Source organism: Liolophura sinensis, chromosome 1, assembly GCF_032854445.1.
Source record: "Liolophura sinensis isolate JHLJ2023 chromosome 1, CUHK_Ljap_v2, whole genome shotgun sequence".
Taxonomy (NCBI): domain Eukaryota; kingdom Metazoa; phylum Mollusca; class Polyplacophora; order Chitonida; family Chitonidae; genus Liolophura; species Liolophura sinensis.
This window is the reverse complement of record NC_088295.1, coordinates 4,136,688-4,164,539: the sequence shown is the minus strand read 5'-3', so window position 1 is coordinate 4,164,539 and position 27,852 is coordinate 4,136,688. Positions and strand designations below refer to the sequence as shown.

The following is a 27,852-nucleotide window of genomic DNA, read 5'->3' as shown; positions in this document are numbered from 1 at the left end:
GGTATACTATAGACAGGCCGCAGGCTAGCTACTTTCAAGCCACTTTCAGACCACTGGTAGACTACTGGGTCACCTCAGCAAATTTAACATTGTTTGTTCTATACATATACGTAGATAGATGAGTATAGGATTACCAATGCATGTAGCACCCATGTATTCCAGTGACACATCCATGATGTATGTTTGCTGTGTGTGTACAGGCCATGGATCGTGCTCACCGTATTGGTCAGAAGAGGGTGGTGAATGTGTACAGACTGATCACCCGGGGCACGTTGGAGGAGAAGATCATGGGGTAAGATGACAGATTAATATAGTCATGTTCATGTACAGGGCCCCCCATCTGTTCATATACTGCTCTGTCCTTGTCTTATCTGTATCTGTTGCTATCACATATCTACAGTATTCTGCAAGCTTTCTCACACATAATGTCAAGACGAAGTCACATTGATCTAGCTGAATAGTTTTGAAACTGTTTTGGTGCACAAATCCATTTGACGTGCTCAGGAATGCCCTAGATTAGGCCCTGTACATGATATTCCATATTTATATATTGAACCATTTTTGTATTATCTTGTTTACACCCTTATGGTGCTGGTATCATCAAGGCAGATCTTTGGCAGAGTCGTGAAAATGACATTAAAGGTTTTAAGAGCAGTGTATTTGCCTAACATTATTGTTAACCACATTCCCTATGAATTAACCTTGTGGCCTAGTAGTGAGGGTGCTAGTGCAGCACAATGACCCAGGAACCTCTGATTAGTGTGGTTACTGTGAGTTCAAGTCCAGCTCGTACTGGCTTCCTCTCCGATCGTATGTCCGAAGGTCTGCCAACCACCTCTGTATGTTTCAGAGCGCACTTTTCTCCCACCACAATGCTGGCCGCTGTCGTGTAATTGAAATATTTTTCACCACGGCATAAAACACCAGTCTGTCTTCGGCATGATACTTCAGGGGTAGCAGCGTCATCATACGACTGAAAAATGAAGGCAAATCATACTTTAGCATTAGTGCTATAAACATGCCATCACACAGATCAAGCTGCAGTGTTCATTAACTTTGGTAGAACATAATGATTCCATCCCCAATGATATCAGCTACATGTACATGTGTCAAGGTTTGTTTTGTCAGGCTGCAGAAGTTCAAGCTGACCATAGCTAACACAGTGATCTCTCAAGAGAACTCGAGTCTGAAAACAATGGGGACTGACCAGTTATTGGAGCTCTTCACTCTGGATGAGAAAAACAAGGGAAGTAAGCCAGTTCAGCAGGGGGAGGTGGACTCACAAAAAGAGACCATGAAGTCTGTGTTGGAAAACCTAGATGAGCTGTGGGATGAGAAGCAATATGAGACAGAGTACAACCTGGACTCTTTCATCCAGTCTTTACAGTAGTGTACAACGTATGTCAGGCTGTGAATTTAGAATGAGTATGCAGAATAGTGCAGTCATCCATATCTCTCTTCTTTTCTGAGATCTACATCATATGTGTGTATTACAGTAACAAAGGGTTGTAAGATTGATATCCATGAAAAGTGGAATATACATTGTTGTATGATAGATCATTATTTATGTAAAGTACAACAATATTGGGCTTTATCAGCTGAGCTGTCAACTCATCATCATTATTGTCAGACATGGTCAGCTATGATTTGGCAACCTTTATTATTAGACTTGTTTGTGTGGAAACCTTGCAGGCTTAATCAGATATATGTATTATCTAGCAACCTTTATTATTGGGCTTTATTACCTGTCAGCAGTTGGCATCACTCTTCATCACCTGTCATCTGGCAACCTTTATTATTAGGCTTTATCATCTGTCAGCAGTTGGCATCACTCTTCATTGGCCGTCATCTGGCAACCTTTATTAGTAGGCTTTATCATCTGTCAACAGTTGGCATCACTCTTCATCACCTGTCATCTGACAACCTTTATTATTAGGCTTTATCATCTGTCAACAGTTGGCATCACTCTTCATCACCTGTCATCTGGCAACCTTTATTATTAGGCTTTATCATCTGTCAACAGTTGGCATTACTCTTCATCACCTGTCATCTGGCAACCTTTATTATTAGGCTTTATCATCTGTCAGCAGTTGGCATCACTCTTCACCAGCTGTCATCTGGCAACCTTTATTATTAGGCTTTATCATCTGTCAGCAGTTGGCATTTATCATCATCTGGTAACCGTTATTACCCAGCTTAGCGCTTGTGCTGGACCTTGCCATCTAGTTGTAAATGTATTTGTCTATGGTTTTGTGTAGCTATGGTGTGAAAACAGTTTCTTATTAGATAGTTGAGAAACTCTGGTTATTTTGCATGTATTATTTGTTGATTTGTTGTTGTTTCAATTCATGATTGTTGAATTTAGACACTTATAAACTATTGTTGGATGCTATTATCACTGATACCTGCCCATTTGTTAAGCTTTTAAACACACACCTGTTGGTGTATAGGCCAGTAAATGAGGGAGTTAAACATACATACAAATTAAATGCTTCCCACAGTGATCATACATTGAGTCGTGGAGTCCAGTGTCTGCCCATGTTATAACCCAGGCTATCTACAGGCTCATTATCCAAACGTTACACACTATGGCTGCACAAAGTTATTTTGTTGAGAGAGAAGTTAATATGTACCATATTTGTTTTGATTTCCTGAACCTCAAGAGTCCAGAACGAATTTAAACGTTCAGGATCATTCAAAATGTTTAGTCGACTTAAAAATTTAAAGTGTGCTGCTGTTTTAATGGTTTGAAGACAAACTTCCTTCCACAAGGTGCCTTGCAGAAAAGTTGTGTGAGGATTTTTCATGATTTATTATGTACAGAGTTAGCCGCGTGACTTCTGCAGGCACCCTTTATTGGTCTTCATAAGCTGTCTGGCAACATTTATTATTAGACTTTGTTTTTGTGCTACAGCTTGTCATTTACATATACATGTCAGTGGCTATGAGTTGTATTCGTTAGCCATGTGACTTGTACAGGGTTAGCCATGTGACTTGTACAGGGCTAGCCATGTGATTTGTACAGGGCAAGCCATGTGACTTGTACAGGGCAAGCCATGTGACTTGCACAGGGTCAGCCATATGACTTGTGCAAGGCAAGCTGTGTGATGTGTATTCTGTAATGTTGATAGATTCAGATATCTTGTAGCTGATGGACTAGAGGACGATGTAGCAGGTTATTGAAATGGGAGATACTCGAAGTATGATCTACATTTGTTAATATCGAATATTCAGCTCAGAATTAAAACTGTACACTCTGAGATGGGTTACCGTTGTATTTTGTTTTGCGTTTGACTTTGTTCCATCGATACTTCCATCGATGCAAATGTGGAAGTTGACCTAACAGTTGTGTCGATCGGTTCGCTGCCCTATATGCAGGTGAAACTTAGCATCAAATCATCAGACCAGGCAGCATTGCTGGACAGTGTTCTTACAGTGAAAGGGATGTATTTGTGAGATGAAATTCGTTGTGAAATGTAAAGCGAAGAGTGTTATCAGGTACATTAGTGTTCACTTGTCAGTCTTGCCATTGTGAAGAAAGTTACCGGTTCAAACGCTGTGCATGCAGTATAACTTGCCAATGTTCTACTACAGTGCTCCTGTCCCCTCTTAGTTCGACGTTAAATAAGGATAAAAAAAGCAGACAAAACTGTTCACATTGCACAGGCAGAGGGTACAGAATCTACAGATACAACTCCGAGCGCTTGTGATAGGGAATGGTCGTTACGAAAACTTATAACGGCTGTTATGGAGAACAGGGAACGAAACCCGAACTTCAGAGCCCAGACGATGTTTTATTCACAGGTGGTGAATCACCTTTATGTGTTGTGGCAAGAAACACTGTTTTCTTAGTCTGTTTATGAGCACAGCGTTTTTTATCCAGATGGAATAGGGATTAACTCTCTGATCTTAGATGATGCGTGCGGGGAGGAGGGGGGTGCTTCGGGGTTGTCCGGTTTCCTCCCACCATAATGCTGGCCGCCGCCGTATAAGTGACATATTCAGGCGACATTTATACAGTTTCAGGTGGGTTGTCATTATTCCGACCTGGTTATTTTTGGCATCCCTCCATTTACAGCATTTAAACCTTTGAGCGAACAGGTTTGATACAGGGACAATTTCCCCGTCCTAACACTCGTTCTCCTTGTCTGCTCAAACCACTCGTAGAACTCAAGTACATGTTGCGAGGTCAATTGGAGGCAGTTTCACCTAATCGATTCTTGAGTGCGGCGTAAAGCACGAGTCAAATAAATAAATCGAATGATGCGGTCAGCGACACCCATCAGGTGACAGGTTCTTGTTTGTGATAGAGGAAGATGGCAAAATGGATTAAGGATCAGATCTGTTGGGTATATGAGAATGTGACTACAGTTTTGACTTTATATTTCGTATAGTTGTTACTGCTGAAAGTTTGTGTCAGGGTCTTGGTAACTATGAAGGGTCTTGGTTCATATCCTGGCTAGTGAACACGTACCGTTGTATGTGACGGATATTGAAGTTACACGAGCTTTATGGCAGTGCTATAACTAGATATAGTGAGTTGCAAAGTGAAAGCTAACGATATTGGGCGAGTAACTTAGTTGTTCAACCATGGATCGTCGCTTAAACATCATGGGAAAAAGACCTTTTCAACACCACTTCGTAATTCGCTGTCTTTCAAGCTATAGTTAACTACACAGCATACATATGCTGCTAATACACCACGCGAGGTAGGCGTTGGAGAGAGCTGGCAGGTCCCTGGTCTCAGATTGGGGAGAGCTAATAGGTCCCAGGTCTCAGATTGGGGAGAGATATTAGGTCCCTGATCTCAGACTGGGGAGAGCTAATAGGACCCTGGTCTCAGATTCAGGAGAGCTAACAGGCCTCTGGTCTCAGATTGGGGAGAGCTAACAGGTCCTTGCTCTCAGGTGGGGTAGAGCTAACAGATCCCTGATCTCAGATTGGAAAGACCTAACAGATCCCTGATCTCAGATTGGGGAGAGTTAACAGGCCCCCAGGTCTCAGATTGGGGAGAGCTAATAGGTCCCTGGTCTCAGATTGGGGAGAGTTAACAGACCTCTGGTCTCAGATTGAGGAGTGCTGACAGACCTCTGGTCTCAGATTGAGGAGTGCTAACAGGTCCTTGCTCTCAGGTGGGGGAGAGCTAACAGGTCCCTGATCTCAGATTGGAAAGACCTAACAGATCCGTGATCTCAGATTGGGAAGAGCTAACAGGTCCTTGATCTCAGATTGGGAAGACCTAACAGGTCCTTTCTGTCAGACTGGGGAGAGCTAACAGACCCCTGATCTCAAATTGGGAAGGGCTGACAGATCCCTGGCCTCAGATTGGGAAGAGATAACAGATCCCTGATCTCAGACTGGGGAGAGCTAACAGACCCCTGATCTCAGATTGAGGAGAGTTAACAGGCCCCTGGTCTCAGAATGGGGAGAGCTAATATGTCCCTGGTGTCAGACTGGGGAGAGCTAACAGGCCTCTGGTCTCAGATTGGGGAGAGCTAACATGCCCCTGATCTCAGATTGAGGAGAGTTAACAGGCCCCTGGTCTCAGAATGGGGAGAGCTAATATGTCCTTGGTGTCGGACTGGGGAGAGCTAACAGGCCTCTGGTCTCAGATTGGGGAGAGCTAACATGCCTCTGGTCTCAGATTGGGGAGCTAACAGGTCCTTGCTCTCAGATTGGGGAGCCAACAGGTCCTTGCTCTCAGATTGGAAAGACCTAACAGATCCGTGATCTCAGATTGGGGAGAGCTAACAGGTCCTTGCTCTCAGGTGGGGGAGAGCTAACAGATCCCTGATGTCAGACTGAGGAGAGCTAACAGGCCTCTGGTCTCAGATTGGGGAGAGCTAACAGGCCTCTGGTCACAGATTGGGGAGAGCTAACAGGTCCTTGCTCTCAGATTGGGAAGACCTAACAGATCCGTGATCTCAGATTGGGAGGAGCTAACAGGACCCTACCCTCAGGATGGGGAGAATTAACAGATCCCTGGTCTCAGATTGGGGAGAGCTGACAGGTCCTTGGTCTCAGATAGGGGAGATCTAACAGGTCCTTGGTCTCATATCGGGAAGAGCTAACCGTCTCCTGCCCTCAGACTGGGGAGAGTTAACAGGCCCCTGGTCTCAGGCTGAAGAGAGCTAACGGGTCGCTGGTCTGGGATTGGGGAGAGCTAACAGATCCCTGGTCTCAGATTGGGGAGAGCTAACAGGCCCCTGCCCTTACACTGGAGAGAGCTAACAGGTTTTTGCGCTTATATTTGAATCTCTCCAGCCGTACGTGGGAAGGCCTGACAGCAACCTGCGGATGGTCGTGGGTTTCTCTGCCCGGTTTCCACCCACCGAAATGCTAGCCGCCGTGGTATAAGTGAAATATTCTTGGGTACGGAGTAAAACAGCAATGAAATAAATAAATAAATAAATTATATTTGAAGACGAATGTGTCTGTGCTTATATATCAACGGTATGGGACTTTACCAACTTTCACTGCACTTTGATCGTAAATTTGCTTTGTCGGACTGCCTTTTCCGCGATAATTCGATAAAGAGGCGTATTTTTTAGTAAACTTGTGAAGAACTGCTGTTCGACTTTTCATGAAAGTGTACCGTGACGCCTATAGACCTTCTTCAGAGGTTGAGCTTTGGGTAAGTCCGTTACAACAAAAAAGAATAGCTCTTATATCTAGGCATATATATATAGGCCGAAAACGGAGACCGTACATGGTCAAATCCTCATTGTTCCTCGTTCTTAGTGTTGTTTCCATATTCGTAAATCTACAGTTTCCTTTATTCCTGGCCCTAAGGCGACATTTGTAGATGTTCAGGTGAGTTGTCATTACCCCGGCCTGGTTAATTTTAGCGGACATGATCTCTCCGTTTATAACATTTAAACCTTAACACTGCAAGGTTTGATACAGTAGCAATTTCCCCTACTACCCGGCCTTCTGCTCAAACCACTGGCAGAATTCATGCACATGTCACGAGGTTAATTGGAAATGTCCATTCCTTCTAATCGATCGGACGAGGAGCTGGGAGTCGGGGCTGTCGGCGCGATACGCCGTGCCGTGACATGTCATGTTTGGTTATTGCTTCCCTTTGCGGAATCGCTCCTCGTGTGATCTCTACAGGAAAACCCTCACGTACTTGATTCTAAACAGAAAACCATGGCAATACTCACTTTCCGCTGGCTCCACATTAACTGGGACACCCTCACATTCATATGTGTGAGGGCTTACATTTCGACAAAAAAAACATTCGCTCTAGGCACAGAAACTAGAGCATTGGAACTGCACGTCAGGCTGTACTGGTGCTGTAGGCTACAATCTGCGAGAAACTGTCATCACGACAGTATCACAGTTACAGCGTAATCATGCCGGCATACACGTGTATACTGTCAGCAGTAAAAGTAAAAACTGGTGATCACAACCGCATCACAGTTACAGCCTGCCATTCATACGCGTGCATAATGTCGGCATTAAACATAGAAACTGGTGATCACAACCGCACCACAGTTGCAGCCTACCATGTATACACGTGTATAGTATCAGCAATAAACATACAAACTGGTGATCACAACAGTACCACAGTTACAACCTACCACGGATACACGTGTATAGTGCCAGCAGTGAATGTACAAACTGGTGATCACAACAGTACCACAGTTACAACCTACCACGCATACACGTCTACAGTGTCAGCAGTGAACGTAGAAACTGGTGATCACAACTGCACCGCAGTTACAGCCTACCATGCATACACGTGTATAGTATCAGCAGTGAATATAGAAACTGGTGATCACAACTGCACCACAGTTACAGCCTGCCATTCATACGCGTGCATAATGTCGGCATTAAACATAGAAACTGGTGATCACAACCGCACCACAGTTGCAGCCTACCATGCATACACGTGTATAGTATCAGCAATAAACATACAAACTGGTGATCACAACAGTACCACAGTTACATCCTACCACGGATACACGTGTATAGTGCCAGCAGTGAATGTACAAACTGGTGATCACAACAGTACCACAGTTACAACCTACCACGCATACACGTCTACAGTGTCAGCAGTGAACGTAGAAACTGGTGATCACAACCGCACCACAGTTACAGCCTACCATGCATACACGTGTATAGTATCAGCAATAAACATACAAACTGGTGATCACAACAGTACCACAGTTACAGCTTACCACGCATACACGTGTATACTGTCAGCAGTGAACGTAGAAACGGGTGATCACAACAGTACCACAGTTACAGCCTACCATGCATACACGTCTACAGTGTCAGCAGTGAACGTAGAAACTGGTGATCACAACTGCACCGCAGTTACAGCCTACCATGCATACACGTGTATAGTATCAGCAGTGAATATAGAAACTGGTGATCACAACTGCACCACAGTTACAGTCTACCATGCATACACGTGTATTGTGTCAGCAGTGAACATAGAAACGGGTGATCACAACCGCACCACAGTTACAGCCTACCATGCATACACGTGTATAGTATCGGCAGTGAACGTAGAAACTGGTGATCACAACCGCACCACAGTTACAGTCTACCACGCATACACGTGTATAGTGTCAGCAGTGAACGTAGAAACTAGTAATCACAACCGCACCACAGTTACAGCCTTCCATTCATACGCATATATAGTATCGGCAGTGAACATAGAAACTGGTTATCACAACCGCATCACAGTTACAACCTACCATGCAAACACCTGTGGAGATGGTAGTGAACCAATACTGTACAGCAGTTACAGTAGAACAGACATGGAATCGAGGTTAAGCTGAGACCACGAGATGGATAGTAACACTGAATATAGATGTTATGCTGGGAAATTAGAAGATCGAAGCAGATGAGAGGAGTTGTATGGCGAAGACTACACCGGGAAACTAAGCAGAAAGCTACAAGTAAATAATATAAATGTAGGAAAGTTAAAACTTGCGTTTGAGAATTGTTCATTCAGCAGAAGAATGATTCATTTGACTTTACATTAGCTTCAATTTCTGTGCACATCTCACTTAGCAGGCATTTTGTCATAAAAAAGCAAAATGGTTGCCGTTAATGATTAAGTCGTAATTGTGAAAATGCAGAACGAGGTGAAAGCCTAATTAATCCCATTCAGATGCGAAAGTAAATTATTTAATGACTGTTATCGATATTTTTATTAAGATAATATCTGATGTAACTTCGGTAAAATGAGGTTTTGCGTCATGGAATAAATTTTGCCGTATTGATAGATTAATTTTACTCTACTGTATCTGCTGCCATTGTGAGTTGAGACTTACACAGCTCACGCCATGAGAGCCTTAAATCAGCATAGACCATCAGACCAGGACGTATCTGCATTGTCCGGGAGGAAACAAGCCCATAAACAAGGTACTACAGCTGCTTGTACATTACCATTAAACTGGTCGTAGTTTTGTCGTATTTCATCAGCGGCTGGACACGCCCTTTGTTGTTTCACTTCGTAGGTATCAGGGCCCTAATACACATTGTCGTCACCTATGAAACTGAAGGCCATTATTAAACATGAGTGTTTTTGTGTGCACCACAAGGCACCATCCAAGTCAAAAACATACTCATGTGTTCCATCCCTCTCACTGTCCGGAGTGGCCTAGATAACAACTTATGATAAGTGGTCAGCGAAGCCCTTCGTGGCCGTTTTCGCCGTCAGATGTTCATTGAAGACAGTTTGTCTTCCACCAATGCGGTGTACAGTTCTGTAGATGACACGTTGGAAAGTTCGTCAGTAACTTGCCAAAAGGTCGGTAGTTTAACCCTGGCATCCATGAAATTGACCGCCATCGTAGATGTGAAAAATTCTTGAGTATGGGCTTAAACAGCAGTCAATAAATCTGTACATAAGACCGCATTAACTATATCCTGTACCTCCACGCCTCCCGCGCCAATATCACGACAATCAGGCTCCGAGTCTTGTAGCGGATTCCCGTCCTGTGGGAGTACTGATGACGGATCGCAATGTCTTGTTAACATCTCACGGGGCATGAAAACAGCGGAAGCACCTCGGCAATATGACAAATCTGTCACACCTGCTTCTGATCTGTGAAAGACTGACCGGATGGGATGTGCCGCCCCGGGCTGTGGTCATCGCCTGGTTTGTCAACCCAACCAAGTGTTAATATTTAACCTCAGGTTTTGTGTCCGCGTTTGACCTGCAGGCCTGGGGTACGACCTTAAACACGTCTCCTGGCCACATAAGCTTGGCAACAAGTCATCATTCAGTCATAAGGCCCCTGTCCCCAATTTGCAAGAACAGTTTGTTTTCCGTCACTGAAAGATTAATAGATTTTCCGGTCCGACAAATAACTTCTAAACACCCCTAAAGCCTCCTTTTGTGTAAAGCAATAATACGTCATTCCCTTCACGAATGATTAATCAGTAATTAGACGCTTCACGAGTCCAATAGCCTCGTGCCATACTGTTCCCTCCAACTCAAGTAACTTTTTAGCTGTATCCTCTAAATTCCAAACAGTTTGGAAATCGCATGCTATAGATGCAATTAAATGCGGCAATGTCATACTTCTTCATTAAAGATAGCAGTGTTCCACGACTTTATCAGAGGTAGCAATGTTACACGGCTTTATTAAAGGTTGCAATGTTACACGTATTTATCATGGTAGCAATGTTACAGGCCTTCATCAAAGGTAGCAATGTTACAAATCTTTATCAAAGGTAGCAATGTTACACGTCTTTATCAAAGGTGGTAATGTTACACATCTTCATCAAAGGTGGTAATGTTACACGTCTTCATCAAAGGTGGCAATGTTACGCGTCTTTATCAAAGATAGCAATGTTACACATCTTCATCAAAGGTGGTAATGTTACCCGTCTTCATCAAAGGTGGCAATGTTACACGTCTGCATCAAAGGTGGCAATGTTACACGTCTCTATCAAAGATGACAATGTTACACGTCTTTATCAAAGGTGGTAATGTTACATGTCTTTATCAAAGATAGCAATGTTACACATCTTCATCAAAGGTGGTAATGTTACACGTCTTCATCAAAGGTGGCAATGTTACACGTCTCTATCAAAGGTGGCAATGTTACACGTCTTTATCAAAGGTAGCAATGTTACACGTCTTTATCAAAGATGACAATGTTACACGTCTTCATCAAAGGTGGCAATGCTACTTGTCTTTATTAAAGGTGGCAATGTTACGTGTCTTTATCAAAGGTAGCATATTACAAATCTTCATCAAAGGTAGCCATGTTACATGAATAATTTGCGTTTATTCACCTGGAAATATGCTGCCATAACCAGCTAGCAGTCCAGTGCATGCCAGCTGGGTTCAAAGAGGCGTATTCGTCAGTCAGTAATCGGGGGTTCTTGGAAACCATTAACAATAAAACCAATATACAACGTGCGTTTCAGAATTTCATTTGACGTGAATCAATTCGCAGTCGTCTGCTCACAATTGTTGTCGTTATTTTTAACTATAAACCAACAATTGTCGTTGTGAGTTCAAGTCTAGCTGATGCTAACTTCATGAAAGTCTATAGAGAGATAATTACCTCAGGAACTTATCTACCACATATTGCTGAATAACAGTTGGTGTTGCACTAGACATAGGTTCTCCACCTCAGCACTGAGGGGACTGGGCTGTTGTCTGACCTAAGGAACGTCTATCTCACACACACACATACCACCCACAATCACACTCCCACATATTGCTGAATAACAGTGGGTGTTGCACTAGACATAGGTTCTCCACCTCAGCACTGAGGGGACTGGGCTGTTATCTGACCTGAGGAACGTCTTTCCCACACAAAAATACCACCCACAGCCACATTTCCACATAATGCTGAATAACAGTGGGTATTGCACTAGACATAGATTTTCCACCTCAGCACTGAGGGGACTGAGCTGTTGTCTGACCTGAGGAACGTCTATATCACACACATACCACCCACAGCCACATTCCCACATATTGCTGAATAACAGTGGGTATGGCACTAGACATAGGTTCTCCACGTGAGCACTGAGGGCTGGGCTGTTAGTCAGACCTGAGGAACGTCTATCTCACACACACATACCACCCACAGCCACATTCCCACATATTGCTGAATAACAGTGGGTATGGCACTAGACATAGGTTCTCCACGTGAGCACTGAGGGCTGGGCTGTTAGTCAGACCTGAGGAACGTCTATCTCACACACATATACCACCCACAGTCACATTCCCACATATTGCTGAATAACAGTGGGTATGGCACTAGACATAGGTTCTCCACGTGAGCACTGAGGGCTGGGCTGTTAGTCAGACCTGAGGAACGTCTATATCACACACATACCACCCACAGTCACATTCCCACATATTGCTGAATAACAGTGGGTATTGCACCAGAAATAGGTTCTCACACCTCTACACCGTGGAGTCTGAAGTGTGAAGCGTCTGTTGTATGTGGCGTTAAGTCACAATCATTCATGTGGAGGGGGGGCTGTTTATTGATTTGTTCTTTAATTATTTGACTTTTATTTCTTTTTTTGTAATTATTCCTTTGACAAACCAGAGAAAGGGTCAATTTTTGTGGTAAACAGACTTCTAATCAGCTCGGCAGTTGACTGATTTCGTACCTACAATTTCCAGGACTTCTTGTTACATTTTCTTCATTTCTTATTTACCTCTGACCACGAGTGGAATTGTGAAAGAACAATTTCACATGTTTACAATTTCTTGTCATCGACAGTGGTCCAATTTCAGCTAAGACAGTTCTGTGTCAGTATAGCAATGTGACTGTCAAAATGATGTCCATAGTGGCGATTGTTACTTGTCGGATGGCACACGGCTTAGCCTAAACACCGGATGCAAGCCAATCCGTTATCAGCCCTTGAGTTCACGAGTCTCCCTCAGTTCTGTTAAATCTATTCAATACCATTCTGAATGGCGATCCATCATCCGTATTTATCTGGAACACTCGGATAATATTAACAGTTTTTCAGCATGAATGATTTACATGCTGACATAAATCCATTAAATTCGTCAAGTGAGAGTTAGTGTATGAATTCCAGCATTTATGTACAAATCCTAAAGCTCTGAGTCCCGATAATACTTGATTCTTTGTGTGCTTAAACCACAATGCCTGGAAAGCCGAATTCTTGACTTTGAAACATTTATCATCTGTGTTGTTTTCAAATCAGCCATTATGTTTGACTAGGATAACAATGTATCCTTCCTTAGAATGGTGTATCTTTACATACCCATGGAAAAGTGGCATCGATATTTCCTCACGGAGACGAAGCGGATCGAATAAACTAACTGCAGACCAACTCTTACCACGCATTCCAATACATGGTTGTTGTTTCTACTGACGAGTTGATGTTTGTCATTGCCTCTTGGAATGAATGCAAAGCAATAATTGCCGATAATCAATGCAATAAAAGAGCTATTGTCCAGTAAAGGATGAATGACGATTGTCGTAAGAATGGCTGCTGAACAATAGCCTCATCAACACAACAACTTCTCTGCATGAAATTCAATATCAACTCTTAATCCAAAAGAAATGGCTGTTCTCCTCACCACTATCTTCTGCCAGACCTAGTGTTATGTTGATAATGTACAGGTGTTAATACATGGTTATTTTGTTGAAGCAAAAATGCAAACAAATGCACATGACAAGTAGGTAATGTGTACTCTACAGAGGAAAATTTCTGACGCCGTATTGTTGGATTTAACTGTGCAACAAGGACGCCTGGAACAACATCTGTAACATCCTCCCATCACGCCATTACAACATCTGTTACAACCTCCCATCACGCCATTACAGCATCTGTTACATCCTTCCATCATGCCATTACTGCATCTGTTACATCCTCCCATCACGCCATTTTAGCATCCGTTACAACCTGCTGTCATGCCATTACAGCATCTGTTACAACCTATCTTCACCCCATTACAGCACCTGATACATCCTCCCATCATGCCATTACAGCATCTGTTACATCCTCCCATCACGCCATTTTAGCATCTGTTACATCCTCCCATCACGCCATTTTAGCATCTGTTACAGCCTCCCATCACGCCATTACAGCATCTGTTACATCCTCCCATCACGCCATTACAACATCTGTTACAACCTCCCATCACGCCATTACAGCATCTGTTACATCCTCCCATCACGCCATTACAGCATCTGTTACATCCTCCCATCACGCCATTTTAGCATCTGTTACAGCCTGCTGTCATCCCATTACAGCATCTGTTACAACCTCTCTTCACCCCATTACAGCACCTGATACATCCTCCCATCATGCCATTACAGCATCTGTTACATCTTCCTATCATGCTATTACAGCGTCAGTTACATCCTCCCATCATGCCAGGGGCCTCTGTGACCTGTTGGTTGGCGTGCTAGCGCAGCACAATAACCCTAGAGCCTCTCACCAATGCGATCGCTGTGAGTTCAAGTCCAACTCATACTGGCCTCCTCACGGGTCATACCTGGGAAGGTCTGTCAGGAAAAAGCGGATGGTCGTGGGTTTTTCCCGGGCTCTATGAGTGAAATATTCTTCAGTACAGTGTAAAACACCTATCAAATAAATAAATAAATCCCATCATATCTGTACAACATCGGTTACGTCTTGATACATGACTGTACAGCATCGATTACCGGTTCACATCATGCCTGCACATGGCCTCCATGGCCGAGGTGGTTAACACGCCAGCGCGGTGCAATGACCCAGGAGCCTATCAATGCGGTCGCTATGAGTTCAAGTCCAGCACATGCTGATTTCCTCCTTAGCCATACCTGCGGATGGTCCTGTGTTTCCGCTCTGTCCGGTTTCCTCCCACCATAATGCTGCCAGCTGTCGTATGAATGAAATATTCTTGAGTACGGCGAAACACCAATCATTTGTCTTCACATCAAGCCTGCGCAGCATCGGTTACATCTTCACATCAAGCCTGCACGGTATTGATTACATCTTCATATCAACCCTGCACAGTATCGGTTATGCCTTCACATCAAGCCTGCACAGCGTCGGTTACGCCTTCACGTCAAGCCTGCACAGTATCGGTTACATCTTCGCATAAAGCTTGCACAACATCGGTTACATCTTCCCCTTAATCCTGCACAACATCGGTTACATTTTCCTATCAAGCCTGCACAGTATCGGTTACATCTTTACATTTTAGGCTCACTAGATTATGTCCCATCGAGAAAGTCTAAAATTACCGAATGTTTTCTGTCTTCACAGATCACACTTAAACGCCCCAGGCTTTCATATACTTCATCTAACGTGTGAACTTTTCTTCGATCTCTTTATAACTTGGTTAATTGACAGATTTATCTATTAGGAACTTTGAAACTATCTGCAATGTTCTTAGCCTTCGGCTCAAAAACATTTTTTGGTAGTCTTCAGTTGACCATCCTTCAAAAATTCATTCATCCTGAATCCCTAAGCCATCTTTACACTCACCATATAATCACTGGCTCACGAAGCCGACGGTGTGCTAAACACGATTATGTCCGGAAAAAGCCGCCGTTGTGAAGCTTCTTAAAATTACCACTCAGAAGCCTGTTTACAGAGGCAAGACATTGTATAGCAGAACAAAATACTAAACTACAAGACTCTGTTTCGAAGAAAGCTAGAGCAGTCGGTCAGGACTGAGGTAAGGGATCATGGCATCTTGCCAAACATGATAAACTAACCGTTAGACATGCATACACCAACTGTCAGACATGCGTATATCAACCCTCAGACATGTGTATACTAACCTTCAGACATGCGCATACCAGACATATACGTCAGACATGAGCACAACGATCGTTTTGCCGCCTTGAACCAATAGAGCCACCTTTACACAGATCGACATCGGTACCACATTGCACCAATAAGGCACCGTTGTACAGAACAACAATGCGACCACCTTATAGCTGGAGACGCCGTTGCACAGATCTCATCGGTACCACCTTGTAGCTGGAGACACCGTTGCACAAACCGACAAAAGTACTGCATTACACCAATAAGACATTGTTGAACAGACTGACACCTTGCACCAAGAAAACACCAACATCGCGACCGCCTCGTAGCTGGAGACGCCGTTGCAAAGACCAGAACAACATGGGAGCCGCCTTGTACCAAGAAAATATCGCTGAGAAATAAACAGACGTCATATTGACGTTGTAACCAAGGAGACAACGCAATACTCTCTGACATCTGTACCACCTTGCACCAAGTGGACACCGTTGTACAACCTGACATCGGTACCGCCTTACACATCGGTACGACCTTGAACCAAGGAGACTTTGTACAAGGCTGTCTCATTAGTGCAAGGGGTATCAATGTCAATTTGTACAATGCTGTCATCGGTACCGCATTGTACTAAGGAGGCGTTGTACAGGTTGACAGGTTAGAGACTGACAAGGTACCACGTTGGAGCTGGAGACACCGTTGTGCATACCAACATCGGTGGCTACTTCTAGCTAGGAAACATACATCGTTTTGAAATTATTTCATGCTGACGTTGTACCATATCAACCATGGACACTCCATACACTCTGACTTCGGTACCGTCATGCACCAATAAGACACCGTTGCACATACCTTCACCATGCACCAAGGAGTCACCGTTGTGCAGCCTGACACCGGTACCGCCTCGCACCAATAAGACACCCTTGAGCAGACTGACATTGACAACGCCTTGCACCAAGGAGACAACTATGAGGGGATTCACATGGGCACAGTTTTGCACCAAGGAGACATCCTTGTACAGACTGACATCTGTATCGCCTTGCACACCCTTGACACCCTTGATCAGACTGACATTGACAACGCCTTGCACAAAGGAGACAACGTTGAGTGGACTCACATGGGCACAGCTTTGCACCAAGGAGACACCCTTGTACAGATTGACATCGGTACCGCCTTGCACCATGGAGCCACCGTTGAACAGACCGACATCGGTACTGCCTTATACCATGGAGTCAACGTTGTACCCGACGCAGGCACAACATTGGTACCGCCTTGTACCATGGAGTCACCGTTGTACAGACCGACATCGGTATCGCCTTGTACCATGGAGTGACCGTTGTGCAGATTGTCACCGGTACCGCCTTGTACCAAGGAGGATTTGCCCGTGCTCACTACTTGTAGGGATTGGTGACAACAAGCAGTCGACAACGCTCGTGTGTGACTATTTGCTCAGTCTAAGGATCACCTGTTTTCCACCAATATATGGTGTGAGTCTCTGTCGGCCACATTTGGGAAACTTCGTTAATAGCTTGGCAACGTTCCAAAGGTCCGTTACTTTATTGACCGTTTTCCTCTACTCGTAGAACTAACGGTAATCGTGTAAGTGAAAAATCCTTGAGTAAAGTCTTAACAACAAAGAAATAAATAAACAAACAAATAAATAAATAAATAAACATAAGTGTCATCTAGAATGAACATGGATTACTAGTATTTGCGATGGTTAGCAGAAATATCAGTGGTTGGGGGGCAAGCCTTGCAAACCTCTTATTGCTTCAGGCACAAATCAGCGTGTAGAATCATGCACTTGTTACTGTATCAACTGTAATAAACAAACATGAGAGCAAACCACTACCGCCATGACAAAACACTGGTCGTCTTTTGATTGGCTGTTATAGACATCGGTGTACCTGCCAGTTTGGTTTGATCAGTAGCTGAAGCTATGCGTTGCCCCCATATAAACTCTACAGAGCTCTCTAACTTGCTCCAGTCTAATGAAAGAACAGACAAGAGCAGCAGAAGAGCGACAGGCCTTTGTCCAATACAGTACTAGTATCAGCGGCATGTCCTGTGGAACAGTCTCAGGTGTTTTCCGTCTGCCTCGTGAATTGCTTTCAAACACCGGGGATTCCGACAGCTCGTCTAATTGACCGTGCCTAACATAACAGCAACCCGTATGTACCTCTTATTATATTTCTTATTATATATGGTGGATATTTTATTTAGTTTTAAAAAATATTTGTTGCACGTTTGTTTGCCTTGAGTGGTGACGTCGTGAATTCTCGACGTTCGAAGCTTAGACTTCAACCCGCACGGCCAAATCAGCGTAACTATGTTTTACCATCATTCATTGATTCTTCTAAACGACAATCCGTCTCTAAGTATCTTTATCGCTCACTCTCAAGATGTGCCGTGATATCAATGCCAATCTGTCAACACAGAAATATTCTCCGTCTGTCTCTCTAGTTCATTCTAAAATTCACTTTCTGACAATTGAATGTCTGCATGACTCAACCCACGGCTGGAAATGACACACGAGGATCTCTTTCTTGGCGCTGTCCATGGCAAATCGTGCTCAAAGGCCCAAGCACTTACATTTCCTAATATGTTATAACCGATAATAGAACGTATTCCTCACTTTTATAACCTATTCCCATATGCATCACTTGTGTTTTGTGTTTGCCTTTGACTTTTTTTTTCTAAAAATCGTATGTGCCTGAGGTATTCAATTAGCAATTGTCAGCCCCGTTACCATTCGACTTTCATTTTTCCTTCTGTGAGTTATTAATTTTCAACGTCACAGCCAAAATTATGAAGGCCATCCTCGTTCCCTACCGAATGAAGACAAAAACCTTACTTTGTTGTGTCGTTTCATACGTTCCAACAAACAGACCTTGCTTTTACCCACAGGCTGACTCACTGCAAAAATGTTTATGCTAAATGAAACTCTTGTGTACCGGATGTCGCAATTGGGTAACCTATCCCCGGGCTGACGGTGAGTGATCTCTTCGGCGAAATAGTCACGACATGGTTCGACCATCGAGAGTTGGAGAATATCTCGCATGTTGAACAAGGCTATGCTTTAATGTAATCGATGAAATTTATCTAGCAGATGGTATCCACTGATAAAATCGCGAGACGAAAGTTGAATAAGTGAGAAAAAAACCTTATGCCACAAACAGCTTCAATTTGATATCGATGTTGTCATACATTATTACGTTAATGTCTGAGATATGAGAATTGCAGGACGTGCCGCCTAAATCACCAGCACGTAGTGAAATGTCTGTTGCCCGATCTGACACAAAACTTCAACTCTAGTTCTATCCGTGAAAGTCTCTGAAACTCAGCCTACTACACGTAACAGGAGATCTCATGATTGGCTACAAACAGCATACTGTAATCTCATCGAAACCGTCGTGCCCAGGTGACACACAAGAAAGTGGCTCATGACGGGTATAAGAAACATATCTGAGATCTTTGGGTGTTGGTAATAAGAAAAAAAGAAACTTGCTACGAGAATCTATGGATTTTATCCATGTCCGTCATGTATCATGGAGTTTAGCAGATACGATATAATGTCCTATACGATAGATTTCCGTCTGCCTACGTGATCATCCTTGTTGTGAGACGTTTTCCATCCAGCAGCGAATTGTTAGCTCCGAAAGCCGCAAGTTCGATGCCCGGTTAAGATGAAACACAACTTGTCTACGTTAATGGATTTTGACTATGTGTCCTTGGAGTTAAATTTATTCTATCCTTATCTACGGGAATAGACTAGAGACTTAATTAACGTATTAAATAAATTTGCTCTGCGCTCTGTTCTACTGAAAATATTTTCACCTGTTTGTCTCGATAAGAGCCAGGTTTATTGACGTGTACACAGAATCTTGCGCTCCTCGGCAACGAAACAAAAGCACGAATACAGATATGTAAGACAGATCGGTTTGCAGGCTACAACCCAACCACCACCATCTCTCTTCCACCTGATTTCCCCTGATAGTTAGAAATTATTTACAATCACAGTGTTTTCTATATGCCTTTGTTTGAACAAATACCTGTGTGAATTGTTGTGTTTATGATCCCCAGGCAGTATCAGTGCGAACCGACAACACCGATGCTTGTATACAGTGGGTATAAATGTGGCAACTAATTATGTTTTTTTTTTGTTTCGTGTGTAAAGGTTAATTCATCAAAGCAGTTCGACCCTGCAAACGTCCGGAATGCACGAGTCATCGGTTATATACCTTCCACGTCCTACGACAGCAATCAACGCGTTTCGCTGTCGAACATTTGGCAAGTTACATACCCTAACTCAGTGCCTCATTCATTTTAACCTGGTCGTTTGAAATACGCTTTTATACCCACTAAGCACAGTGCACTTTTGGATAGGTCGTCCAACTTGTAAAACGTTGTAAAATCAAGACTATGGAAACCTGCCATCCCTCTTTACAGTGTATTTAAAATATCCAACACTCTTGCGAAGACACATCAGTGTACGTCCACAGAGATTAGATGAAGCTTGTGGAAGCTTTCCCAGATAAATACTACAGGTCTATAAGGTTAATGGACATAGCCTCTCTTTGGTAGCCGGATCTTTTAAGCTGATGCTCATAAAGTATACTGTACATAGGTAGGCACGTTAACAAGGTAGCCAGATCTCAGGCTTCCGCTACATAATTACAAAAAATATTTCTGGTTGGTTGAATAAGGAACAGTGGGAAGCCATATCCTTCTTAACCTTCCCTTTTTAGTTCACCTGTCTCCTCCTTGACCATATATCACGCCCACGTGTGAGTGTGGAAATGTGACTATGGTAGGTATATACGGGAGATTCTCGATCAATTTCACTCTGGTGTTCATATGAAACTTTCATCGCTTGGTGATATTCGGAATTTAATCGCCCAAGGATAAACTTTCCATGCTTAGTGTTGCATGGAAGTGTGACAGCCACAAACAGCAGCATCCTTCCCACTGTAGTTCAGGTGACATAAATAGTTTTGGATTAGTGAGCGATACAAATCCTGTAAGCCCTTGACTCGTGTTTTTCTGAAAATAACGAAGTCATGGAAATGTCAATAGGAACTCGACAGGTGAAATTGTCACAGGAAGATCCTTGCGGCATTTGTTAGATCTTGTGTACAATGTGATGGTTTTAATCTGCGTCAAAAATTTTTAATTTAAACAACAGTGTTTCAAGGAAACTCAGCGAAACGCCTTCAGTCTAAGTTTCTAAAATTCTATAATGGACATAACACTCTGGTCGACAAATTTGGACAGAGCGTTCAGAATCTTTGGCGATTTCCTTCATACCGTTGGTTGTCATAATTGTGTCTAATTCCGCTTAACCCCGGGGCTTGGGGCACCATAATCCTACATGTTTATAATATCAACATCATGCCTTTCATGAACAATTGCATTAAAGGTGTAACTGAGATAACCATATTTGTATTACAGCTGGAATTTTTTCACTGACAACGACTTTAAAATTTGAATTAGATATCATGCCTAGAAATCTTCCCTGTATCCCTTAAAACTGTTGACAACTTCTCTCTTACATGTTACCAGAGACATTTACTATATATCTATATTATATCTTACATGGTCCTTTATGAACTGATGTTTTGGGTTGTTTTAGAAACGGGTTCTGCTGTTAACGACTTGGCATTGTTTGTTTACGAGCAGTATACGATTGTCAGACTTGGAGTTTGGATTTAGTGATTACTTGGCAAAACACTGAGACACTACGTGTAGTTAGATTTGGTTGTAAAAACTACACCGACGTGACACAGCAGACCATGTATGCAGTATGAGTCTCTGTTACAAGTGACCGTATTGGGTAGTTTTTCATCTGGAAACTACGAGGAACTTAAAGCAAGACAATGGAACTATGGCTTTGAGAAGGCTTAAGTTTGAAGAGGCTTTTCTCTCCATTAATACTGAATGGGAATAAAACGTAGGACAGTAAGACTGTAATTAGGAAAAGACATGGTGTCGAAGCAGGTTGTTCAGTTGTAAGTCATGATTGCGACGTTCTTGTTAAATGTTATGTTATAAGAAACACTCACAACCATTTCCACACGGTCACATATGATTTGATTTGCCTCATCACTGGAGTTTGTAAAATCCCAGCGATACCAAACGTCGAGTTTAGGCGTTAGTATAACATCTCTAACGTGCCCTTACAGAGGGTCAGTAGTGTTAGAGATAATATGTGGCAAACCAGCGGGGACTCGGTGAACAAACACAAAACCCCCCAAACTCAGCAACGTCTCCAAATTCGATTGCACATCTCCGCAACTAAGACTGAGAATTGGATTCTTTTTTGTTACTTGGGTTACTTCGATCAGTGCTTAACCCATTTGATCAGGAAAGACTGGTCTTGTCGGCGATGTACAAGCTCCCATCGGGGGACTTAGGCCAGCTGAGAGGGAGCCGAGTCATGGAGTGCTCCCGACATTCTAAAAAGCGGTTGGATCCGTTACACAAAACACTATTGATGTCACCCATTTGACAAGAGCTCCTAACTCTCTGATAACTTAACTGTTCATAAACAGCCTTAGGCGCTTAATTTTCCTGAGAATATATTTCCATAAATCTAATTAATACTGACAATACAGAATTTTTTTTAAGAAATCATGAACGACCTTTGTACACTGTAAGGGAATTAATTGATCGCAAAATCTTAACATGAATGCTTTCTGTCTTTCCCAGCTGTCATTGTCTACATTTTATTGATAATTTGATCCATTTTCTCCACTGGTCATCTGAAAACGGACAAGTATTTCTTCCGCATTTTATGCATCACATCAATATATTTAGAAATACATTCACCTACAAATTCCAAACGCTTTTGGTCACATAATCTCATCACAGGAGTGTGATTAGCATTCTGTTTGTTGTCAGTAACACAATGTGGAGGAGAAAAGAGGTTTTCCTTCATGTGGAATATTCCTTGTTTTACACTAAAGTCATCCAAACGTCTGCTTGAAGTATCACGGCCCTTGCCATCAGATTCCATGTCTGTTCGAGATAGTGAAAATGTGACATTGTCTGCTTGTAGTATAACGTTCACAATGCCTTGCTCTCAGATTCCATATCCATACCACATTGTCTGCTTGTAGTATTACGGTCCCAATGCCGTGCTCTCAGATTCCATGTCTGTTCGAGATAGTGAAAATGTGACATTGTCTGCTTGTAGTATAACGTTCACAATGCCTTGCTCTCAGATTCCATATCCATACCACATTGTCTGCTTGTAGTATTACGGTCCCAATGCCGTGCTCTCAGATTCCATGTCTGTGCGACATAGTGAAAATGTGACATTGTCTGCTTGTAGTATAACGTTCACAATGCCTTGCTCTCAGATTCCATATCCATACCACATTGTCTGCTTGTAGTATTACGGTCCCAATGCCGTGCTCTCAGATTCCATGTCTGTGCGACATAGTGAAAATGTGACATTGTCTGCTTGTAGTATAACGTTCACAATGCCTTGCTCTCAGATTCCTTATCCATACCACATTGTCTGCTTGTAGTATTACGGTCCCAATGCCGTGCTCTCAGATTCCATGTCTGTGCGACATAGTGAAAATGTGACATTGTCTGCTTGTAGTATAACGTTCACAATGCCTTGCTCAGATTCCATATCCATACCACATTGTCTGCTTGTAGTATTACGGTCTCAATGCCTTGCTGTCAGTCTGCTTGTGTTGTATTGCAGTCCCAATCGAGTATTTCGGTCTCGGTGTAGTATAATGGTGCCAATACCTTTAAAAGTCACGATGCATTGAAACAGCAAGCCGAAAATTCCCGATATGCACGAGCCAATCAAGCAGCCATCGGGCTTTCTTCAGTGCTACATGAACGCTGAGCGAAAAAAAACAGGTATCATTTTCAACGTCACGCTGTCTATCATCAAATTCTGACTGAATGCATGACTACCCTCTTGATCTTAATTACATTATAGACTGGGGTTTAGAAATATGCAGAACGACCGATAGTTGCTACCTGATGGATTTATTTTTCTACTTTTGACAGGTGGAGGTTTACATTTTCTGTTTTGATAAATTGATGCTGTCCAATGGCATAACTTGTTCTTCAAAAGTAAATGCTTTTTATTGTTCTTTACAGATACATGAATCAGACTAGATGACGCAAGATGTTCTTATTACCCTGCAACCTCTGGATGACTATCCACCACAGCATAGCGACACACACCACCTAACAAAACAGCTGTACATTACTCTGTGGGATACAAAGACAAAATAGTCAGTACATTTTGAGCCTTGCAGAATGTGAAAGTTCACAGATGGTTAGCTATTTTAGTCAATGTTTTCCTTGTGAATCTCTAATCGACGTCATCTCCCAGGCATACGAGGAAGATGGCCATGTCCACAGAGTGTCCGTGTCCAGCTGAACTGAACATCACAACCAATGGTACCCTGTCCACTACCCAGGGCGATGTCTGGGGATCCAAGAACAATCTAGATTTGGGAAAAGATGAAATCCTCAAAGGATTTATTGAATTCCAGGTGGCCATAGCCATTGACAATTATTACGTTCCGGTGTGCTCGAGCCTGGGGATTCTGGGTAATATGTGGTCGTTCGTCACGCTGTTGTCCCCGGCCCTCAGGCGCTCCACCACCTGTCAGTACATGGCCGCTATAGCCATTGCCGATTCAATGATCCTCGTCTACAACATTCTATTCCTCATCAGAAAGTTTCCAGGCTACGAAATCTTTAATCCCTGGTCCTGTCGTCTTTTATTTTTCTTGTTTTATTTTACCATCCATTTTGACGTGGCCGTCATGATAGCTATGACATTTGAGAAGTACATGGCTGTACGTTTTCCGCTGCACGCGGCGTCATGGAAACCGAGGACAAAACTGATCATGTGCATCATTGCCATTTGTACATGCGCATTAGATGCCCATAACTTTTTCACTCGTGGCATGGTATATGACCCAAAAACCCAAACGGAAACGTGTTACCCAACCGGACCAGAAAACAAGTACTTTCTGTTCCAAATCTGGCCTTGGATAGACGCGTGTGTTTACTGTTTCATTCCCATGACTAGCCTTTTCGTGATGAACATTTTGATCATTGTTTGGTTGAACAAATCGGAAAAGATCCGTCAAGGGATGGGGAATGCGCAGATGACGGTCCGCTTTGCACCGACGAAACCCGTGTCATCCTCGGCGTCAACAAGTTCTACTTCGTCTGGTGAGATCGGCAAGAGCCAGGAAGTGGATCTAGTCAAGCGGAATAGGAACAGGGAAGGGCAGATCACCCGGATGTTACTCTTGGTTTCCTTCACCTTCCTGTTGCTCGTTGGTCCCATGGCCGTCCTGATCATCGTGGAGCGCCAGTTCGACCTGGCTTCCACACCTCACCAGGCAGCTATCTACCACCTCGTCCGCACCGTTATCAACAATCTCATGTACACGAACCACAGCCTTAACTTCCTCCTCTACTGTTTCAGTGCTAAGCGCTTCAGGCAGGCCTCGTTGGCAACTCTGTGCTTCTGCCGACGGGGCATGCGCCATGCCCGGCGCGGTACTACTCTGCCTCTCAAGTCCACAGCCACGCGGTCAGTGTCAGTGTCCAGTATAACAACCTGAGAGGCGCGTTCAATGTAGCAAAGGACGTGTCCAGTGTAACAAACTGATGGACTTGGGCGTGTCTAGTAAGACAAACCGAAGGGCGTGTCCAGTATAACAAACTGATGAACGTGTCCAGTGTAACAAACTGATGGACTTGGGCGTGTCTAGTAAGACAAACCGAAGGGCGTATCCAGTATAACAAACTGATGGACGTGTCCAGTGTAACAAACTGATGGACTTCTACAGTGTAGAAAACCAATGGGCGTGTCTAGTAAGACAAACCGAAGGGCGTGTCCAGTATAACAAACTGATCAACGTGTCAAGTGTAACAAACTGATTTACGTGCCCAGTAGAGCAAACTGAAGGACGTGCCCAGAATGACAAACTCAAGGACGTGCCAACTATAACAAATTGAAGGACGTACCCAGTATGACAAATGAAGGGTGTGTTTTAACTTCTTACCTACAATATAAATCATAACGATTGGTACAGTGCTTGCACTGTTATAGTTTCTACATGAAATATCCGTCACCCATGCTGTGTTCCCACACGCTCTACATCACACGTATCAGTCACCCTTGCTGTATTTCCACACGCTCTACATCACACGTATCCGTCACCCTTGCTCTGTTCCCACACGCTCTACATCACACGTATCAGTCACCCTTGCTGTATTTCCACACGCTCTACATCACACGTATCAGTCACCTTTGCTGTATTTCCACACGTTCTACATCACACGTATCAGTCACCTTTGCTGTATTTCCACACGCTCTACATCACAGGTATCCGTCAGGCTTTCTGTATTCCCACACTCTCCACATCATAGGCATCCTCAGCCTTGCTGTATTCCCACACTTTCTACATCACAGGCATCCTCACCCTTGCTGTATTCATACAGTCTCTACATCACAGGCATCCTCACCCTTGCTGTATTCATACAGTCTCTACATCACAGGTATCCTTCGCTCTTGCTGTGTTCCCACACGCACTACATCACAAGTATCCATCACTCTACATCACAGGCCTCGATATAGGCTACACTTAACATTTGAAGCAAAATTTGAATATTTCCTCCTCAAGTGAAGGACATATCTCACCATGTATTCATTCCAAGGTAGACTTTGATTGTTACTGGATGAGCAGCTTGTTACTTTGGACACTCGATATTCACTGCATCCACTCCAATCATACACTGTATATTGATATCTGTTCACATATTCGGATCACTGTCAAATACGAAGGTCATATCCGCCTCTGTTAAGGTTTAAAATGACGCGAAACTGTGACTCCGAATGAACAGGTTGGTCAGCCATTAAAAACTCTACTTGGCATAAACCAAAATGTCATGGATCCGTGCCCTATAAATGTCGTGACAACTGTTGTCAGATCAGATTTATTGCAAAACAAAGTTTGTGTGACTGGTGTTTTAATTGGACAATAGCTGTCACCAGACAGTTTTGACAAAAATGTGTGGCATTGTTTGACGCGTGTCGGTGTGATGTGTACCCAGGCTATAAAGTTATAGCCTCATTATAACCATCTGCTGGTTGACGCCCTGTTCCGTGATCAGCAACATAACTGGCAAACTATGTCGTAGACGTTATTTATCTTCGTCATTTTTGAGGAATGGACACAAATTGCCGTGTTTTATGTTAAGTTACAGATCTCGTTTGAGGTCGATAGGAACAGGGCTTTATACAGGCCATCCGATAAATACAAGTCATTCAACAGTACAGTTGTTACCACTTATTATTTTGTAGCTTTAGCTGTTCCAATCTTCACATATTTTCTTCAACCCTCCATGACGTGTTTTTTACCCGGCGATGAAAATTGGTCCAGGGTGTATTTTCGTAGAGGTTGACGTCAATCAATCCGTCCGTCCATTTGTCAATATTTTGTCATCAGGGTATCTCTTGATTGTTTGTAGCAAAAGCTGCGTGCAAATTTGTTTTCAGTGACCTTTCAAGGTCTTTGGGTTGATTTAGTGTGTATTTTGTTATAACCTTGTAAACACGATATCTCTGGAAGCTATTGTCTTCATACTTGTTCCACAAGTGCACAACCCAGTAATGAAGAAGAACCCTATGACCTACTTCTTCAAGGCCGTTGGATCTGTGCCTCTATTACCTTGTAAACAAACTATCCCAGTTGACTGTGCTTTTTGCCGAAGGGAATATAGTTCATTGCGCGGTATTTTATATACACACATATATTAGGAGAAATTGCACAAATCCGCGAAAAAGGGCCTAAACACTGGATATTAAATAGTAATTGAATCTGTAACTCTGTACAAAATTGACATTTACTGCATTTGTTTTTCTCCTTTCGAGTCCCAGAACACATCCTGTAGAATGCGACACATTAAATTAAGTCGTCACAAGGATACCTTTTTTTGACAAGAAAGCCTATAATGAACTGCATTTTTTCAGATTTCAGGGTTTATTTTAGCATTCTAGTTTTTTCATATAAGCCAAAACTAAGTATCCATGCTATTCTTGTCTATTTCTTGTGGAGGAGACGTTTCTGT

General features: G+C 43.1%; 2 protein-coding genes across 2 annotated transcripts in view; both read left to right on the top strand.

The window, feature by feature from the left end:
- LOC135477545 (TATA-binding protein-associated factor 172-like) overlaps positions 1 to 3,246 on the top strand; it is a 66,891-nt gene extending 63,645 nt beyond the window's left edge. Inside the window, exons 40-41 of the mRNA XM_064757693.1 lie at positions 201 to 292; positions 1,129 to 3,246. Of these exons, the coding sequence (XP_064613763.1) occupies positions 201 to 292; positions 1,129 to 1,390 (354 nt within the window). The 3' untranslated portion in view covers positions 1,391 to 3,246. The remainder of the gene's footprint in view (positions 1 to 200; positions 293 to 1,128) is intronic.
- Positions 3,247 to 24,101: 20,855 nt separating this feature from the next.
- LOC135461834 (probable G-protein coupled receptor 139) lies at positions 24,102 to 25,340 on the top strand. The gene has a single exon (XM_064739082.1). The coding sequence runs from the start codon at positions 24,102 to 24,104 to the stop codon at positions 25,338 to 25,340; it is 1,239 nt and encodes a 412-aa protein (XP_064595152.1).
- Positions 25,341 to 27,852: the final 2,512 nt, after the last annotated feature.

Excerpts from the sequence above, each read along its gene's own strand:
- LOC135461834 (XM_064739082.1), top strand. The coding sequence starts at position 24,102 with ATGGCCATGTCCACAGAGTGTCCGTGTCCAGCTGAACTGAACATCACA.